Source organism: Lagopus muta, chromosome 4, assembly GCF_023343835.1.
Source record: "Lagopus muta isolate bLagMut1 chromosome 4, bLagMut1 primary, whole genome shotgun sequence".
NCBI classification, from domain to species: Eukaryota; Metazoa; Chordata; class Aves; order Galliformes; family Phasianidae; genus Lagopus; species Lagopus muta.
The window spans coordinates 42,166,662-42,188,028 of record NC_064436.1 but is presented as its reverse complement, the minus strand read 5'-3'; the positions used below and the strand labels follow the sequence as shown (position 1 = coordinate 42,188,028).

Genomic DNA, 21,367 nt, shown 5'->3' with positions numbered 1-21,367 from the left:
AAGAAGATGGAAAAAAAAAAAAAAAACAAACCAAAATAGAGAAAAGAAAGAAGGAAAAATAGTGAAAACAGGGGGGGAGGGGTAGAGAGCTACTCCACTTTTAGCGCGGCTGGGCGAAAGCGGGCTGTTCTCTTGCTCAACCGTCTCGGAGTTGCCCGTTCATTCCAGTAGCTGTGCTCCGTCCGGCAAAGAAACAGCCTGGCGCGGCGACGGCGGAGCCAGCGGGCCCCGAACCGGCGGCACAAAAGAGCTCCGGGGAAGAGGCCGGGAGCGGAGGGGACGGCTCGCCTCGCTTTGCCGCGTCTCACCTGCAGGCAGCAGGGCCCAGGTGCGCAGCAGCGGCCCCGCGCGGAGCCGTGGCGACGCGGCGAGGGGAGGGGAGGCGAGGAGGGAAGAAGAGGAGGTGCTCCGGAATTGGGGTCCGGGAGGGCCGGCCGGAGAGCGAGAGAAGGGGGAGGGAGGCGGAGGAAGCGAGGAGGGAGGGAGCAACGAGCCATCGCAGCTTTCCCACTCACTCTCTCCGCTGCTCAACTCCTCAACTCTCCCGTTCTTTGCCTGGACATGTCTTGAGAAAGTTGGATCTCTCATTTCGCCTTCATTTTTTTCCCCTTTTTAATTTTTTTTAATTTTTTTTTTTTCCTATCTTCTTCCCCGCTCATCTCTCTTTTTCCTCCCGCTAGAGCCGGAGCTGCGGATGGCCGGCAACCGGAGCACCGCGCTGTGCCGGCAGGGCCGGGCGCTGCGCTCACTGCGTGCCGGGGCCGCGCTGAACTCCGGGGCCGCGGGCAGGCGCTAGAACTGCGTGGGCAGCGAGGCTGTGATCGCTGCTTCTCCGAAAGACAGCAAAACCAGGGAGAGTAGGGAGAGGGAAGTGTGTGTGGAGATGAATTGAGCTGGAGCGGACTTTGAGAGGAGAGCGCCGAGTCCAGCTGGTCTGGTGAGTTCTTTGTTTAATGAGTTTGTCAGCAGCAGGATTCTCGGGAAGGTGGTTTTCTTGAGTCGTGGTGCTACAGTGAGCGGATTTTAATGAAAAGGCTGTTTGCGCTTCAACCCGTAGATTCTGTAGTTTGAAACTGCAGCATACCTATGTTCCTGCATATATGCGTACACACACATGCACGTCTGTATCACGCGGAGCTGACCCGAGCTGTTTCGCACCTGGAGCCAGAGGCAACGCAGCACCGACCCGCAGCCCTGCGTGCATCGATGCCAGCGCGGCGCAGCACAGCGTGGGCCGGACTCGGCCGCTCCGTACCGGGCTGCCCGCCGGCGCCGTGCCGGCTCCGCTCGCTGCGCTGTGCCGTGGCGCCCCCTCCCGGCCGCCGCCGAGCTGCGCCTGGGGGTCGGGGGCTGCCGGGCCGGCTCCAGGAGTGTACGCCGGGGGCTGCGGGGAGCGGAGCCTCCTGGCTGCGGCCGGTGCGTTCTGAGGGGCCGCTTCCTTCTGATCTCCAGCTGTAGGGCGCGCCGGGCTCTGCTAACAGCACCCTCTCCACCCCCCCGGCAGCTGACTTTATTTATTTATGCGGCTCATAAAAGCCGTGTCGGGGCTAATGTGCCCCCGCCGGCTTCCCCCGCCCGCAGCCGCGAGCCCGCTGCGCTGGGATTCCCCGGGCAAACGTTTGCTGGTTGCGAAGTGCCATCACTTATTTATGAGCGGAGAACTCTCCAAGGAACGTTTGGCAGTGTTTAACGTTGGATCGGCCGGCTAGCGCTAGCCTCAGCGAAGCGGGGCACCCACACTCCATGCCGAGGGGTGGGACGGAGCCGCCGCCACTGCCGCCGAGGGGAGTGAAGCGGTCGGCGCCACACTCGCTGCCCCCGGCGCCGCTCCTGCCCTGTAGGCGGCCGACCGCTGGGGCTGCGGTCGTTATGCGGCTGCTGGCGGGGAGGGGGTAGGACCGCGGGCTCTGCCAAGGACAGCCCCGTAGCGATGCCGCCCGTTTTCGGTGTATTTTGGAGATGTCCCTCGAGGTCCCTTCCAGTTCCTGCGGCCGAGCCTCGGCTTGCTAAAGTTTCTCAGTCGCCTTCTTCAGCACTTTCCTATACTTGAAAGCGCCGTTGTCCCCGTCGCCCCTCCCGGTGGGGCTACAGCCGGAGGCGCCGCTCCCGCCCGTCAGCGTCCAGCCCAGCCCCGGGCGGGGCGGATCCGGGGTGCGGGGCTGCCGCCGTGTCCGCGGCCGCTCCGGAACTCGTTTCTGCGGCGCTCCGCGGCCGCGGTCCGGTGCGGCGGAGGAATACGGCTCCGGGGGGCGCCGCGGCGTGGAGGGGGCGGAGGGCAGCGGCGAAGAAAGGAAAGCTGCGCGGCGGAGGCAGCATGCGGGGCTGGGCCCGGCTGGCGCCCCCGACCTGGAGGCATTAAGCGTGGTGAGAGGGGGGTTGGGAAGTTACGAGAAGTTTGGTACGGGGCGGATGGGACGGCTGGGACGGCTGGGACGAGAGCGGTGGTGCCGCGGCGAAGCCGGGAGGGGACTCGGCGCCGGCGTAGCGGGCGGCTGGGGCGCGGGGAGCCGGTCGGGACGCAGGCAGCAGGTTGCTCGTAAGTTTTGTCGAGGAAAAAAAGAAAAGGGTGGTGATAATATTTCCCCCCAAGGCAAGGTGTCTGTCTTCGTCTGCGTTCAATGGGCCATTGTGAACTTAATTCCCTCGCGATGCAATGGGAGCGGTTCGCGGTGGAGAAATGTCCCGGGGTGGTGCTGGCCCTTTGTTTGCACTTCGCCCGGCGTCCCTCGTTGCTTTCCTCCCGCATTCCCCTGAGCGATAAGGAGCAAGGACGCGGCGCTCTTCTTTGGGTCTGTGCTACTCAAAGGGAACGGAGCGCTGTTTGAGGGTGGCAGTCAGAGACAGAGGATCGCCCCATTGGCAGTGAAAGTACCCCTGCTTGTAAACTTTACTTTTTTGGCAGGAAGAAAATGCGTTAAGACATCGCGAAGTGATCCAGGCTTCCACCAAGTGGCTTCCCTGCAGCTTAAAAACTTACATATGAATTTCTCCTGGATTTTGCATGGGAAATTGGAGACTTGCATCTATTACCTGGTCTATCTGCGTGCTTCCTATGACCTGTTGAAACACGTGGAAATACTCAGATGTTTAGTCAGTGAAATACCGCATTTCAGTGTTGAAACGACTTTATTTCAGAAGGTTTTGTTTGTTTTCTGAAATCCTGAGATCTTGCGCTTAGGGAAGGTGAGCTCCAGTAATACAGCAGGCTCCTGGGTTGATAACATAGTATGAGAAAGGAGTTTATATGGCCAAGTTATCATTGGTTGTGGTAAAAGCAAGCAAGAAAAAAAAAGTATAAAATCCTAGAGATTCGTGTCTTTTATTGGTTTGTTTGTTGTTTGTTTGTTTTCTAGATAAAGCTGAGTATTGGCTCAGTGAAACTGTTTTTGTCCTCTTGAATTTTAGGGTCGTGTTAAATTTTGACCACACTTCTTAATTCCCAAAGATCTGTTTTTCCTTGTACAATGGGAGAGCTCCATACAAGATACACTGATTGCTGTCGTGTGCAAATAGTTACAGTTCTCAGTGTGAAACCACCTTAGTCAATGTCTTCACGTGCTGCCTGAATACAGCGGCTGTGTTTTCCTTTTAACAGCAGAGTTCTGGACTGCATAAATCAAAGCACCTCATGAGATTAACCTCTAAGGTGGTGAATGTAAGCATGAAACTCTCTGGAGTTTAGTCACAAGCTGAAACTGTTACATTAATCTCTACGGCAGTGTACATTTTTTGAATAACTTACCAGCTTTACGAATGCACACTCCTATATGCTTTCATCATGTGTTGCTTTTCTGTCTGCCAACTCACAGAAACCCCTCACTGGTGTTTCTCTTCCTCCTCCCCAAAATAAAAAGCCCTAAGAAACTTTTTCAGTGTTGATTTAAAAAAGTCTTACTTTTAAGTTTCAATTGGAAGCTTAAAGATGTTGAAGTAGTTAAACCTGGCTTTTTTTTTTTTTTTCTGGTGGGGACTAAATCAATAAATGCTATTAAAAAATGGAAAGAGAAGGTGTAACTGTAGAGTTGTACAGCTGACGAAGTCTCATGATCTCCCTTCCACTGCTACAATAGACACCCTGTCATAACGGTTTAATTACTGCAGTAATAACTTTTCACTCTGTATTTGTATCAAATGGCATTACTCACACATGCTGATAAAAACTGACTTTAAAGTAAATTGGTGATGTTTTTATTAGTAGATACGTCTTAGTGTTTGAAATATTGCAAATTAAAGAAGCTGATGCATGTGTGTCAAAAGACATAGAGAACAGCACCGAAGTGCTACCACATTTGTTAAAAGTTAGTGGTGCCTTTCAGAAGGCAATCACTGTAGTGGCAGCACCTCTTCTAGTGCTGCCTGGTGTTTCCCAAGCTTGGTGTTAAAGCCATGCACAGGATTGTCATCTGCCAGTGTATGTGATGTTGCTCTGTGTTATGGGCTGGACTGGCCTTGGGAGTAGGAGTGGAAGAGCAGTGGGATCAAGGCTTATCCTGACAGCTTTTTGGCCCAGTCTTTTTTCACATGTGGTTTTTACATGATTGGTGAGGATAACTCCTGCAGTGTATCCTGTTGGTACCTTATATATAAGTTAGGGCTTGTTTTGCCCGTTTGGTATTTTTCTGTTTTACTCTGTTTGCCGCTTAAAGTTACAAGTCTATATACTGCAAGCATTCTGTTAAGAGAAACAGACATATATAAGACCGGGCTCTTATCCAAATTTTCTGCATTTGTAAATTTTCAGTCTGAGGTCTGCCAGCCCTGCCAGTTTCTCTTTTTCTCTTATCTTTATCATGAAGATGATGCACATTGCTAAGTTGTGAGTATTTTTTCCCATTTCAGATTACGTTAATGAGTTAAATCACGTTGTTAATGTAGTAACTAGTAAAACTATCATAGGTTTCCCTACAGTTAATATACATATAAGTAATGGTCCTTCCAAGTAGAATATTGAAGTTTGTTGGAATGTAGCATTCCAGAATAAATACAGTGTGCTTCTTATAAACCTAGGGTTATGGTGTTTGTTAAGCAAACAGTTCCATTATGTTTTGAAAATGGATGCAGAAAATCTTGAAGTGGTGGTACTCCAAAGATTTTTAAAAAAGTAAAATTGAGGAATTTGAAGTGTAGTATAGATGAAATGTTTGTGAAATTCAGTTATGCTGGCTTATTGTTACGAACCATTTGAGTTTAATCTAACACATAAGCACCCTATCTGAATGTCCTCATACTTTCCCTTAGTAATTAACTATCTTTGCATTTTTTAATACTGTGGATATTTATCAAGATTATATTATGTGTTGATAATCCTGGTTCAAGATTTTTTTGTTTCTGGTAACTCTGCAAATGATGACACAAGATAAGTGAAATGCAGCAAATATCTAACTTAATTTTGTGCAATGTACTCCACTGAGCAACTGAGTTGAGGGATGCTATTAAGCTGTAGGTTGTGACTCAGTAGACCTTGGAATTTGATGCTACAAAATGGATCCTTACTGGTGGTTGAATTAATAGTCTGCCTGTTGCCAGCTCTGAGCAGACTCTACTTGAAGTTATTACAGAAAATAAGCAAAGAGTACTTAAGGTATTATAGAACAGGAAAATATTTATGTAATAGTAAAACCTACGCATATGTTCAACTTAGAATTTTAATGAAGAACTTGGGAATCTTAGTGCGGAAGTCCAATGCATCATAATCAAATGTGTCTGAGATAAGAGGAGCAAAAGATAAAAACAACAACAACAAAAAACAAAACAAAAACCAAAAAATCCAGACCCATGGTGTTTTACTTAGTAAATACACCATTCCTGACAGCTTATTGCCAGCTGCTAATAAGTATGGGCTGTGAGTTACAGAATGATGTAGCACCCAAGGTGCACATACTCTCTGCTACTGAATGTTAATAGACAGTAGGCCCAAAATACATCCAGTTTGTACAAGAGTGCAAAATGAGTGTTGAGAGTTTAAGGAATTGCATAGAAGTGATTTACAGAGAATTGTTCTGATAGATGAGAAAGATGGGAGAGTAACTTCTGTTTGCCTAGGTGTACTCCTCCCCTGAGTGGCTGCTTCCCACAACTTTTGGAAGGCTTTCACCAAGGAAGTTGGGTGGTTTTAACACCTGTATTTATTTGCATAGAATGGAGCTTCTTTCACCTGTCGTGGTTGCAGGTCCTAAAACTTCCACAGTGAGAGTTGTTTCTGTTGATTACTTAAAGTGATGTAATCATTTCTGACACATCTTTTAGCTAAGACTAATGACTTCTTGAATTGCTTGGAGTTTAAAAAGTACTGATATCAGTTGTTTTCATGAGAAAAAGTTACTGCAGTAAATGTTTATTTAGCAGCATGTTAAAAGAATGAAGTCCTGGAGACCCAAGTGTGTGTTTAAGGACAAACCATAGTCTAGAAAAAACAGTAGTGTGAGGAGAGGAATAAAACTGTTAATCCATTGACATGGTGGTTATTTCAATGTTACCCTCATTTGCCCTACTAACTTTTCACTCTTCCAGACTTTTTCAGTAGGGTTTCCAGCTAGTAACTTAAATTTTGTTCTTTGCTATAGCCATAGCCTTAATCAAGTAACTTAACTGCTGTATTTGGAAGACAGACTACACTTCTTTTTTCTTCCTAAAGGAAACTGACTGGTTTTTATTTCTTCTTTCAAATTTCCTATAGCTCTGTGGGTCTGAGTCTTAAGTCCTTCTCAAACTCACTGATTTAGTAATAGCTGTGACCAAATTAGATGCTTCTGAGTGCTTAGAGTGAACTGTTGACACAACCAGGTTAATTTGCTGTAATTCTTCCTAGTGGGTAGAAACGGTCCATGGAATTTCAGCCAGTCTGTGCTCTTTCAGGTATCTAATTGAGCAGGTTGGAATGAGAGAAGAAAAAAATAACAGTGAGAGAAAATGTGAGTGGGTGAAAAAGGCAATATAATGGGACACTTTTTAAGCTGAGATGAACAGGAGCAGTGAGAATGGGCACTGAGGAGAATGACAGTCGAAGGTAGAGAGGAGGAAAACCAGGGATAAAATGTGGGAGAAGAAGTCAGGAAGAACGAGAGAAGAGCACAGTTAGGAATTAGCATCTATAGTTGTATAACAAAAATCAGCCAGGGAAGAAGATGCTAAAAAAGAGGTAAAGGAAAAATGTTTAGGATTTGAAAGAAGGTCAAAGGAAAGAATGTGTGCTACTTAATAAAATTAATCAGGTTAAAGCTAAATTGCTTTTTACTTGCTGGAAATAATTTTTTCTCCCAATACTTTTTTTTTGTTGTTGTTTTTTTCTTTTGAAAGCTTGAGCTTTGTTTAGGAGGCATTCTGAAGCTTTAATTTATCCTGTGAGATTTTCGGAAGTACATACAACTAGTATGGATGCTGATAAATATCATAGTCTTGGAACGTCTAATTTCTGAGCTTTCTACCTTTCTTTATGCATGGATTTAGACAATGAAAATTATGCCTTTTCCTTCAAAAAATAGTGCTAATGAGGGCATGTCTCCATGTCTTTCTGTTCTGGACTATGTCATTTCTGGAGTGTGTTTAAAAGAAACACATCTTAATAGTCTTTCCAGTTATTTTATTAGATTCATACTCCAATAGCTCTTGATGATAAATTCTTGAATCTATTTAGGGAGAGGAATAAAGGATTACACTTCATCCCTTACTGATGGTTTTACAGCTTAGTGGTGCCTGGCTCTTTTTTTTAAGTTGTATGCACTGCTATCCTCTATTCTTAAAAGGAGACTTAGAGCTGGCAAGAGTACAACATGTGTGGAATAATTCTCTACTTGTAACTTCTGTCTGTATGTATTATAACAGGTGCTTATAGTGTATGTTGAAGAATCAAGAGAAAATCCATCGTAGTTTCAAGCCATATATTGCAGTTTACTTCTGCATCATTGGACATAATTCATTTTACAGGCTAAGTGAAATGAGGGAGAAAAATTTTCTATCAAAAGACAAGGTTTCATATGAACTAGAGGACTGGAGTGAAAGTTCATCACAAAGTGTTTCAGATGGAGTTAACCGTGTGTTTTCCTTGCATCATTATAATAATTCCTAAACTTGGTCTTGGGGGTTCTTGAGATTACTATAACTAAGTCATGTTGAAACATTCCGCAAAAAAGGGTATAGCCTGGATACCTATATAGTAGTTTTCTTCAAAGTGTGATTTCGAAACTAAGTATAAAAGTTATCTAAATAATATTTGAACATCTGTAAGTCTTAATGCTTCTTTCTCTTGTTTCAGGTTTTTTTGTAATTGCTGCCATGGGAAGATACTTGACTATGATCTTGCTGCTGATGCTGCTGGTGCAGCATATTGAAAACTGTGAAGGAAGTCAAATACCACACCATGTTTCACCAATGCAATTTACACAAGCGCAGTATAATGCAACTGTGTATGAGAATTCTGCAGCTAAAACTTACGTTGGACATCCAGTGAAAATGGGCATTTATATTGTGAATCCATTATGGGACTTGAGGTACAAAATTATTTCTGGTGACAATGAGAACTTGTTCAAAGCTGAAGAATATGTTCTTGGAAACTTTTGTTTTTTGAGAATACGGACCAAGGGAGGAAACACAGCTATCCTTAACAGAGAGGTAAAAGACCATTATATGCTGACTGTTAAAGCAGTTGAAAAAAATACAAATGCTGAAACGCGCACGAAGGTCAGGGTACAGGTACTGGATACAAATGACTTGCGGCCTTTGTTTTCTCCAACATCTTACAGCGTTTCTTTGCCTGAAAACACAGCGATAAGGACCAGCATCGCAAGAGTCAGTGCAACAGATGCAGATATAGGAACAAATGGGGAGTTCTACTATAGCTTTAAAGAAAGAACAGATGTGTTTGCTATACATCCTACTAGTGGTGTGGTAGTTCTAACTGGCAGGCTTGACTACTTGGACACTAAGCTTTACGAGATGGAAATTCTTGCTGTGGACCGTGGACTGAAGCTGTATGGTAGCAGCGGCATCAGCAGTATGGCAAAACTAACTGTTTATGTAGAGCAAGCAAATGAATATGCCCCTGTTATTACAGCTGTTACGTTGACTCCATCAGAATCAGACAAAGATCCAACTTATGCAATTGTAACTGTAGAGGACAATGATCAAGGTTCAAATGGAGAGATAGCATCATTGAATATTGTTGCAGGTGATCCACTTCAGCAGTTCAGAACAGTGAGATCTGTGCCAGGAGGTAAAGAATATAGAGTCAAAGCTGTTGGTCATATTGACTGGGAGAGCCACCCTTTTGGATACAACCTTACCCTTCAAGCTAAAGATAAAGGAAATCCTCCACAGTTTTCATCTGTAAAAGTTGTTCATGTGACGTCGCCACAGTTTAAGTCTGGTCCTGCCAGATTTGAAAAAGAGATATATAGAGCTGAAATAAGTGAATTTGCCCCTCCAAACACGCCTGTTATAATGGTGAAAGCTCTGCCTAGTTACCCACATTTAAAATATATATTTAAAAATACACCTGGCAAAGTAAAATTCAATTTAAACACTCATACTGGTCTTATTACCACTTCAGAACCCATAAAAGCACAATACTCCTCCCATTTTGAACTTGAGGTTATGACAAGTGACAGAAGAGCTGCTGCAAAAGTATTAATTAAGGTACTAGGCATGAACAGCAATCCTCCTGAATTTACTCAGACAGCCTATAAGGCATCATTTGATGAGAATGTGCCAATAGGTACGAGTGTCATGAGAGTGAGTGCAAAAGATCCTGATGAAGGGGAGAATGGTTATGTGACCTACAGTATTGCAAACCTAAACCCTTTGCCATTTGTGATTAACCATTTCAGTGGGATTATTAGTACCTCAGAAGACTTGGATTATGAATTGATGCCAAGGGTTTACAATTTAAGGATTCGAGCTTCTGATTGGGGTATACCGTATCGTCGAGAAGTTGAAGTTCCTGTGACTATTATCTTAAATAATCTGAATGACAATATACCCCTGTTTGAGAAAATTAATTGTGAGGGAACAATTCCCAGGGATCTTGGTGTTGGAGAACAAATAACAACTGTATCTGCCATTGATGCTGATGAGCTCCAGTTGGTAAGATACCAAATTGAATCTGGAAATGAGCTGGATTTATTTAGTCTAAATCCAAATTCTGGTGTACTTTCACTCAAGCAGTCGCTAACAGATGGCCCAGGTGCTAAAATGTCTTTTCACAGTTTGAAAATTACAGCTACAGATGGAGAAAACTTTGCAAAACCATTGTATATCAATATCACTGTAGCTACTGGTCGCAAACTGGTCAACTTGCAATGTGAAGAAACTGGTGTTGCTAAAATGCTTGCAGAGAAGCTCTTACAAGCAAATAAATTGCACAGTCGTGGAGAAGTTGAGGATGTTTTCTTTGACACTCACTCCTTGAATATGCATACACCTCAGTTTAGAAGTACTCTTCCCAGCAGCATTGAGGTAAGAGAGGATCAACCTGTGGGCTCCAGCATAATACTTCTGAATGCTACTGATCTGGATACTGGCTTCAATGGGAAGTTAGTATATGTTATCTCTGGAGGTAATGAAGACAGCAGTTTCATCATTGATATGGAAAGTGGAATGCTGAGAATTTTGTCTCCACTTGACCGAGAAGTAAAAGACAAATACAATCTGAATATTACTGTCTATGATCTTGGAATACCACAAAAGTCTGCCTGGCACCTTCTAGATATAAGAATTTTGGATGCTAATGATAACCCCCCAGAGTTTCTACAAGACAGCTATTTTGTGGAAGTGAGTGAAAACAAAGAGCTAAACAGTGAAATTATTCAAATTGAAGCTACTGATAAGGATTTAGGGGCTAATGGAGAAGTGAAATATTCTCTTCTTACAGATACTGACAAGTTTGCTATTAATGCTGTGACAGGAGTTGTGAAAGTTGTCGGGCTTCTGGATCGTGAAGAACAACATGTCTATTTCTTGAAAATAGAGGCTAGAGACCAACCTACCGAAGAACCTCAGTTATTTTCAACGGTTATTTTGAAAGTCTCTATAGATGATGTTAATGATAATCCTCCTAAGTTTATTCCTTCAAATTATCATGTAAAAATTCGAGAAGATCTTCCTGAAGGAACAATTATTACATGGTTAGAAGCCTATGATCCTGATTTAGGCCAGTCAAGTCAAGTACGATACAGTCTTTTGGACAGTGGGGATGGCACTTTTGATGTTGATAAACTAAGTGGAGCAATACGTATTGTACAAAGACTGGATTATGAAAAGAAACAACTTTATAATTTGACTGTACGGGCCAAGGACAAAGGGAAACCCATTTCATTATCTTCTACATGTTACGTTGAAGTTGAGGTAGTTGATGTGAATGAGAACTTGCACCCTCCACGGTTCTCTGTATTTGCAGATAAAGGCTTTGTAAAAGAAGATGCCCCTATTGGCTCCTCAGTAATGACTGTATCTGCTTATGATGAAGATGAGGGACGAGATGGGGAGATAAGATATTCCATCAGAGATGGATCTGGTATGGGAGTTTTTCGAATAGATGAAGAAAAAGGTAAGGTATTTACTTAGTATGCCAGCAAAGAGATAGCAATCTGATAAAGCAGACAACCTGCATTGTCACTGTTGAGAGAGATGTTGTTGGGAGAAAAAAGAAAAAGACACTAATAACATATACTGTTCCATCTATTGTTTTGGTGAAATTGCATGTATATATTTGATAAGTAGTTGTCCTTTAGTATCCTTGTTTTGATCCAGCTTGTTTACAGCTATTCTTAGGTCTTAAAATCAGAAACAGAATGGAGGTTCCCTTCATGCAAGTAGAGTTGGACAGTGTGGGACATATAAAGTTGAGGGAGTAAAGTGCTCTCTACCTAAGGAATTAATTCTGACATTCTTATGCTTTGCAATCCTTAACTATGCCTCTGTTACTTCATTTAGTAGTGGTATGCATGTGTGATACTTCCATGCCTGCAGGTTTTTATAAATATATCTTATAGTTTTTATGAGTGCCCATTTGTATTAGTAATCACTACTTCATGGAAAGGCTCCTGTCAAAGAAAGCTGCTTTTAAAAAGCTTATGTAAGTCAAGCAGATTGAACTGTTGACTTATCTCATTAATGATGGATAAATTGAGAAGCAACTGTCAGAATTACTCCATTGTCATGTGTTCAGAGAAAAATATAATTATGGCTGAAATAGAAGTGTAGTGCTTTTAATATTTTGCTTGCACATCTCTGTAGCTACTTGTTCTTTTATGTCTGATAAAGATAAAGCTCTGATACTGTGCTACTATCTCGTGGGGTATGTGTGTGAAGAGGAGTTGCTTTTTTTTGCTTTTATCTTAGGGAACAAATTCTTCCTAAGATGCTTGAGTGGGGAAGAATGTGGTTTTGTGTTTGCTGGGCATGTTTTTCTTCATATTTTGAACTAAATCAAGGAACTGATGATGGAATGTAGAGCATCTAAAAGCTTGACGATGTAGCTTAAAATCTGTCTCAAGTTTGTGGGCTTTTTAATCTTTTTCCTGAGGAATCATCAGCATTTTTACAGAAGACAGTCTTAATGGAATCTTTGTCGTGCTCTTCAAAATGATCTGATTTTGATACAGGGAGCAGGTTGATATTTAGACAAGAAAGCACATTAAAGAATGTGTGAAAGAGGAAATCTGCAAGTGACTTGGTGATTTTTTCAGCTTGCTAAGGGGCTTTTCTGACTTTACCCTTGAGTTTCCCTCTGTCTTTGAGAGCATCACACTACTCTTTCCTTCACAGTTTGATAAACTGGATTTTGGAAGCTGTTTCATGTTAGAAACATCACATAGTTCTAGGCATAGCATTTTAGCTGGCTTTCAGGTTATTATTTCCATGTTATCATGTGGTGTTTGATTTGTTGTTGTTTTTTGGTTTTGTTTTTTAAACTATTCTACATTTCATAAGATCCAAACTGTATTAGTGGTTGATATTTTTATCATTTATTCTAAAATTTTCCAGAGAGTGCTTAATGTAACTTTGCCACTAGTTTTTGAATACTTTTTTTTTTTTTTTTCTTTGAGTCTTACCTTTGTCTTACATCAGGTAATTTTCATAGGTTGGTTGTCTGCAGTTCTCTCCAAGGTCTCAGAAGTAAATCTCTTACAGGGGACCTTAATGTCATAGTCTTAAACTGAGGAACTGCTTTGATTAGCTTGTGTAATTCTTTAAATCTCTAATGCTTATCAAGAAGACACAAAAAAAATGTATTAAGAATGAATTTGGTAGTAGATTGTATTTTAACTGTAATATTTTTTGGCTCATGGTAGGGGAAAGCAGATGTCGAGATGATTGCAACAGTTTCTGTACCACCTTCCCTATCTTACTTTGTTACAATGTAAGAAATAGGGTGCATGCATGTAGGTCACCTAAAAAGGAAGTATTTTACTTATGTAGTATAATAAAGTCACAGACCACATTTCCTCAGGAAGTTATAGCTACTAAAAGTATGACTAAAGTAAACAAATTGTTTTAATGAGTTTAATTTGAGGTTCAGCCTTATGCTATCTCCGGCTTATATATTGTTAACTGTAAGCCAAGTAAGTAAAGAGGGAGATCATAACTCATTACTTGGCCTTTTCTTTCATCCCTTTTGTAAGTATCAGCAGATAGTTACTTCTAGAGAGTCGAAGGTAACCTTACAGAAGTTCTCAGCTGGACATAAGCATCAGACCATCTGTGATTATGATTCTAAATTATAGAATGTTTCTTGTTTTCACTGCCACTTTAAAGCTGAGAAGGATGGACAATCTGTTCTGTTTTGCTGCATACATCATCTTAGATGGGTTTATGAGTCAAATTCTTGCTGAGATTATGAAAATGAAACTGCTGGTTCTCACCATAGTCAGTGAGGGGTTAACAAACACTGTCTTCAACTCCAGAGACAAAGTGGGAGATCATAGAGGGAGAGCGTATTGAGAAGTGTTGCTCACATTCAGTCTTGATGCTAGAACTGAAATTAAATGTAACGGCTGATAGATTAAATCAGACAATTCAGTTTCACAACAAATGAGTGAATCTAAGAAATAGAAGCAACTGCTGGGGGAGAACCTGCAGCAGAAACTACATAAATTTATGTAACTGAGGGAGCCAGCAGACTGGGAGTATAAGTGCCCTAGGACAGTGCAGTGTTTGTAGGCAATGGGAGCACATCCTGAAGCCTGTTGCTGAGAAACAAAGGAAGTTTCAAACTGAATTCCCCTCTATCCCATTGTGTTTAACCAGCTGTATACTGGAGCAGTCAGACTTGAACTCTTGTGCCTCAATGTATGAGGTGTTACACATAGATTCTATTCAGATTTTTCTGATGATGATTTAACTGAGTTAATAAACCATGGCTACTAGTTTTATAAACATTTTTATTGGAAATTTCCCACTAGGTCAAGTGGCAAGGCTACCTATCAGCAAATGTCTTCTGAACTTCTGCGGATGGGAATGTTTTTCCAGAGCATAACCTAGATCCAGAATGGTGTATGGCAGTCTGAAATTTATGCATGTTAAACCTATTACTGATGTTTTGCCATGTAATTAAGTTACTTGTAATCAGGAATCTTCAGTGAAGAGTGAGGTACTGTATGTGTTATAACAATAACAAAGTTTCAAATGATGAAAGTAATTTGCAGACTGAGAAAGGCACAGTATCATACTTGAGCAAGGATCTGTTCAACTTGGTATACCATCTCCAAAGCTCTGAGAACAAGAGCACAACAGACAAATACTATGTCTAATAGTTTCCCTAACTGATCATTTTCTGTTTGTGGAGTACTTGTTTTAGATAGGGTTTGTAAGTATTCAGTAGTGTTTTCTTTAGAGTTTTCTTTCTTTGTCTTTGCTTGAAACCATGTAATCTCAAGTGTAGCCTTACTACCATATTGAGAAAATATGATCTGTTTTGATAAAGATTGTTAAAGGAACAAGTAGAAAATATGAAGGGGGACATACAGAGGAAAATTCATTTTACTGCACTCCAATCTCCATTTGCATAAAACACTATCAATAAAGCTTAATGAGTGGGAGACAATATTTTTAATATTACCAGAACCATTTCCAGCAGGAAAGACAGTAATTCTTATAGAGAATGAATTGGATTTTAACTACATAGAACAAAGTACTGAATTATACTCTTAAAAGGTAGAGCATTGGTAACAAATAATAAGTATGTGAGCATTTCTTTGTAGTGTTCTCAAAATTGCTTCAATGAGAGTGCAGAGTATAATTTACACTTGTACATAAGGGGCAGTTTCATATTCTGCGTCTTTGGTATTCATTGGCTTTTGAGCATTTTTAATCATCCCACCACTCACTGGTCTTGAGTTTTAATAATAAAGACAGGCATTACCAAATACTGAGCACCATGATCATCAGTGGGGCTGAAAACTTAGGCACCTGTTGCATATGTAATAAATCAGCAGTGTCATTTGAAACAGAAGACAGATGGCCTACATCTGGTGTAACTACTGTAGTACCTTTAAACCAGGTTGGCTGCACCCAGCTCATCTGTTGATAATGGTCTGCTCCGGTGCTCTTACAAAGGATGGCAGTTGGTACAGGCAAAACTCAGTTCAGCAATATTCTAGTGTGTCTGGGAATGTTTTCTGGGTTTTTTGTACTGATACAGCTGTAAACCTTTTGATTGTAGAAGAGGCGTTTTTAATAAAAACTGAGACCAGTATGATTTTGGTTTTAAGTCAGTTGTAGTTGAGCAGCCTTACAAATATGGGACTTTCCTCACATTTTTTAAGTGAATAGCTTGTGTTGAAGTTTCACCTAACGTGTACTCCAGTTTGTTACTTCATTTGTATACATCATAAATATCACATAAATATGTACAAAAACTTAATTTCACTCAAGTTAACTTGAAGTAAAGAAACAGAACCTAAATTTTCCTTAATTTCCATTTTTCTACTGTATTTATTCCAACCATGCTGCTGTCAGTCATACAGTGACTGTTCTGTTTGTTTGGAATCATTGCAGATCTATTAGATAGTTTATAAGTCCATGAACACTATTAACAGCAAAAGTATTGAGCAAATCTTTTTCTAAGAAAACCGTGAAACAGGAGATTAAAAACTGTGATTTATGAGGTGATGTTCATAATCAGGAGAGAATATTCCTAGTGGGCTTGATATGGTGGACTGTGAGAAGGTGCTTTAAAATTTAGTCTGCTTATATTTGGCAATGACATTTCCTGCTTAGCTTCTGTCCACAGATATAGTCTAATTGGCACACAGCTTTTGACATTGTAATTCCTTATGTGAGTATTTTGACTAGATCAAAATGACAAGTAAATGGGAAAAAGACTTTCTCCTAAGAGGGATTTCACATAGTGTTTTCTCTTTGCAAAGTTCGGTGGTTCTTTCCACTCTTTGAAGAGATAGACACCTTGTAATTCAGCTATTTCTAAATACTAAATGGTTGCAGGTTTTTTGCACAAGAAATTCTTGCTCTAGCTGGTTGAGATGCTGATGTTAGTGAAGCTCCACATGCAAACTAATTTCCCAAGTATCTATTTAGCTTCTCAAAAGTTTTACACCTCACACCAAATTCTGCGCTTCCAGGTTACGCTGTTTGCTGAACTTCTGTTAAGTGATTTGCCCTTACAGCTAAATTCTTTCAGTAACTGAGCTATAAATGTACTAGAGTCAGAATTTTTAAGGTTATTCCAATGCAGTTTGTTCAAAATAAACAAAACCTTCTAGAATTATTACTAGATTCTATAGATTCTAACTTAGAATTAAATTCTTAGGCCTATGGTGTTGATCTGGAAGGTTATTTCTTATATAAGAGGCTGTGTCAGCACTTCAGTTAGCCATTTAGATCTAAAAGGTGACTAGTATATGTGCACTAGAGATTTGGGTGAAATTCGAGATGAGAGTAAGAGAAGTTCCTCATAATTGAAGGCCTTACGCAGGATATTCCTTGGATTCTGAAATTGCTTGATCAGTCAGTGGCCACATTGGCATTTGGAATTCAGTTAAAGTAAATTAAAGTGAAATTTTTTGAATTCGTGATAATTTCTTTTATGTATTAATGGGATTAAAGAGTATGGATTTTTTTTTCCTTGAAAAATGTTGTCATTGTTATTAAAAACAAGCACACAGAACTGTCCTTGTTGTGGAAACAGTAAGCAGCTTAGGTAGGAGATGCAGAAAAACATTCTCTTGGCTTTCCATGCAAGAGGCATTTACTAAATAATTTTAAAGAATATTATAGAAAGGAGTGGGAGGGGCAAGCAGAGATTAATTTGATAGATGTTTCATCTAGAAAGATTTTTCTGCACAATTATCTGTTTTTTCTAGTATTACATTTATTTTGTACTTTAACTGGGCCTTTCCTCTCTTTGATATTGAATTGTTAAAGAATAGCAGCGTAAGAAGAGGTTGAGTTTATATAACTGAGATGATATATTTTCATTTCAGCTCTTCCTCTGGCAGTCTTGCCTTTGCAGGAGAGCCCTTGAACTCCTCCAGAAGAAACATTTTGTTGTGGCAGTAAATAATGAAGCCAATTATATTACCAAGCCCATCCTATCTTTTATTTGGCGATAGTCAGGCATGCAGTAAATGGAACAGAGCTGAAACCCTAGCTCAGTCTGCACAGTGAAAGAGACAATTGCATCTGTTTTGTGTAGGACATTTAAATCGAGGAGGCATATTTATGGTGGCTGATTATAGATATCTTAAAAATAGCCTACACTGTTTTAGAAAGGGATATTATTTTCTTCTTTCTAGGTAATGATACCTGTTGGTTTGAATGTGCTCAGTATCATCTTGAAAATAACAGTGAAGATTACACAGTGGAAGATCTGTGTGACTTCACTCTGTTATTATGGCACTTCACTTTGGTGGCCTTGAGCCAAACTTGGACCATTCTTCAAGAAACAAATTGTTATGTTAAAAAAAAAAAAAGGCAAAAAACCCACATTCCCCCCCAGAATTTGTATACTTCAGCCGTGCCTAGATTGAGTAATAATTTGAGTTCAAAAACATTTGTTTAAAATTTCATGCGACTAAAATATATTTTCCACCCATTTGTTACGGTTTTAATAATAAGGCATTTGGCACAAATAGCTGTAACCGCAGCTTACTAAGAATAACTGTTGTCTTTAAATACTTTTTAGTGATAAGAAAAACTGGAAAACTTAAAACTTTTTTTTTTTTTTTTTTCTTTTTAAGAAGTGTAGAACCAGCTAAATACAATTTGTGTCTGTTTGAATAACTGAAATTTAGATTTGGAAACCTGCTGTCAACTAGAGTGAAGACTAATCCAAAGTTCTCTGATAACCAAAAAGCAATCCAGAAAGCTTTTCCCTAAGATAACTATGGGTGTGTGTTGTATTGCTTTATTGCTGGAACCAGCAGCCTGGCTGCCTGGCGCCTCTGTTTAGTCATGTCCATGTTCTGAAGGAATTGTCTGGTTAACCTGTAATCAGGGCTACATTTTGCAGCTTTGCACTACTGTACATAAGGTCTAATTGTGTTCATTCAGGCTAAGGTCTGGCAGTGAAGTTGCTACTGGGTTAATTTGTGGGATGATTCTCATACATTTAAGCTTCTGATCAGATGAGTCAGATGTGTTAGAGCTAAGCAGGGCATTTGAAGCTAATGTTGAGTTTCAGTTAAGCAGAGATTAAGAAGGCCTGGGTTTGTAGCAGGGTCACAAACGTTCTATCTGTCCTGGAGCTAGCTGATAACCTCTCTTTTTTTCAGTCTTTGAAGGAAATTATGACTTGCATTTGTAACAGTGTTAAATCACTAAGTGCTATTTGGTTGTTAATGTTGCTTTTTAGAATGTGTCTTGGGAAGAATCTGAGTTTTACACAAACATATTCATGGTGTTTTGCTGTGGCTGGGGGATCTTTCAAAGCAGTTTGGAAGTTTTCTTAGATATCCTGCTGAGCAAAACATTACCTCAGAGTGACCAAACAGAGATTCCATAGAATCCCTACCTCTTCTTCTCCCGCTGAAAGTGAAGGATTGTTTTGTTGTGAAAGGTGCTGAGTGGGCTACAATTTGGTTTGATGAAAGCAGAGCTGCCTAAGGGCTGCCTCTCTGTAGGAGATGAGCCCAGGCTGAGACACATGTGGTCTCAGAGATTACCTTATAAACAGCAATCAGTTCAGACAGCAGAGTACATATTAAGGGCCTATTAACTTGTTTAGGCTTCTCTTTGACTTGAAAAGCACTTGTGAGAGAGGAATAATAGAAGTGTAGGGTTGCCAAAAGCTATCGAAGGTGCATCTTGCCATATCGCTGTTGGTACATCTGTTGAGTTGGGGATTTATTTCCTACTAAGCATCTGCTTAGCTTTTGAAGTACATATTAAAGTCAAAAGTGAGGAGCTTGAAAATGATTACATAATGTTTATTCTTTTCTTTGAAGATTTTAAACTTTCATCATACAGCATTTGGACGTATTTAACAAAGGACAAACCTACATGAGTACTTGGCAACCTTCCACAACTTATAACATGCAGTAGTTGCAGCTTTAGATCTTGGGTCTAAAAATACTTTTGGCCTTGCTGCAACTATAGTTTGTGGGTCCATTTTCAATCTATGTATAATTCTTGTTACATCTGTGACTTGATTGCTTTAGTCATCTGAAATGTGACCAAGAAGGAATCTCTATGGTACTCAACAAAAATAAAAGATAAAACCTCTAGCTTTCCAGTGTCATCAAGGAGTGAATTTTGGAAAAAGAATCTAGCAACAGACTGTAAGAGGTAATTTTCCTATTCAGAAAGCTGGCTTCCCCAAACTCTGTTTTATTCATATTTCTAATAGCTGCTTCTATTTAACTGTAATTTACTTGTGAGCCAAGATAAATTGATACATTCACATTTCTTGTAAAGAGCTGACTGCCAAGCTGGTAGATGCAAGTGGTCTTGACCTACCTACCAGTAGTAACGCTGTTTGAACTCTTTCTGCTTAGAGTTGTATATCTGTGCAGAGTTGTCATTGAGGCATCACTGATATTAGAAGTGCATATACTTTTTAGAATAATCTTCACTGACAAGGATTGGTTCAAAAACCTGCACATACAGTAAACCAAGCTTTTGGGTACTTACACAATAGGCTATTATTATTTTTCTAATGTTAAAAGCCTGTAACCACCTCTATACACAAAGCAAATAAAGAAGTCCTGGGACTATTTATTTGTTCGTATTTGTGTAGAAATTCTTACAGAACTTAAAGATTAGAGGATTTTACATTTTGAGAATTTTTATATAATGAAGTGTAGGTAACAAAACCTTCTGATTTTAGTGTAATGGTAAGTGTGCCTGAATGTTACAGATTTGCTGCAATTGTATGGGTGAAGAAATGAAGAATTTGTAACCTAAGTGCTAAAAACGAATACAGGCTTCATGTGTTGCCTGTAGTTCTACTGGTATTTATGCACAGAGGGGGTTCTTGGTAGCTCAACTTGAAAGACTTGCAGTATTAAGAAGCTTATGATGGAATGTATGAATGGAGTTATGTATGTGAATTTTTACGCTAGTTCTTTTACATTAATAATAATCTCCTCAATTTCCCCAAAGCTACAAAGGTGATGTGAGTAGCTTTCTCAGTGGGAATATATCTCCATTCTACAAATTTTGCTTTTCCCCCCAGATCCTTTGCGTGTAGATTTGCCATGACAGGGTATATCCTGTCTCTATGAAAATTAGAGATTGCTGCCTAATGATAAGGGCTTAATCTGCAACGAATCAGACATGTGGAAACTTCTGTCTATGGAATTTTCTGTTTGATCTGAGAGGAATGCCCTTGCTGTGCCCTTCCTGTAATGAAAGCAAGGTAGAGTGAATCAAAGTGATTCTAGATAAGATTGGAATGTGTTCATTGGTTATGCATCTATTATATTTGGTGTTACAATTCTGGCTATATGTATTTTTCTGCTTCAGAGATTAACAGCATAGTTCTTACTTTTAAATATGCCTTTTTTGTTCTGTTTTATTAAATAACTTTTTAAATTGATTTAATAAGTTTTTTAATTGATACAATTGCTGAGCAAATTACTCAGCTTTGAACCTGGGAAGTGTCACAAAGACAGATATTGTTAACAAAATATTGAACATCCTGTGATTACACAGCAGGTTCATTGTTACTGTAAATAATGTCACCTTGTTCACTAAATCCTCTGTCTTAAAGATGGGATTTTTTTTGTGTATGTGTAGCATTGTGAAGAACGGCTAACAGTTTCTCCCCCAGTCCTTTTTACTCAAACAGTTAATGATTAACAAATGTCCAGCTGCCTGTGCAAGGAATGTTAATTACTTTGGGTGGGGAGAAGAGGTGACTGCCTTTGCATAAGGAAGTCTGATACCATAGTTCACTTTAAAGGTAGTTTAAGGG

At 40.3% G+C, this 21,367-nt stretch overlaps 1 protein-coding gene across 7 annotated transcripts in view; it reads left to right on the top strand.

Moving 5' to 3' along the window:
• Positions 1-467: 467 nt before the first annotated feature.
• FAT1 (FAT atypical cadherin 1) overlaps positions 468-21,367 on the top strand; it is a 104,503-nt gene continuing 83,603 nt past the window's right edge. For 2 of the 7 annotated variants that reach the window (XM_048941145.1, XM_048941141.1), the window contains exons 1-2: positions 2,020-2,364; positions 8,252-11,539. In XM_048941145.1, the coding sequence (XP_048797102.1) occupies positions 8,272-11,539 (3,268 nt within the window). In that variant the 5' untranslated portion in view covers positions 2,020-2,364; positions 8,252-8,271. Of the gene's footprint in view, positions 938-2,018; positions 2,365-2,461; positions 2,537-2,902; positions 3,184-8,251; positions 11,540-21,367 lie in introns of those variants that run through there. The other 5 variants (XM_048941143.1, XM_048941142.1, XM_048941147.1 and 2 more) reach the window with 5 other exon arrangements.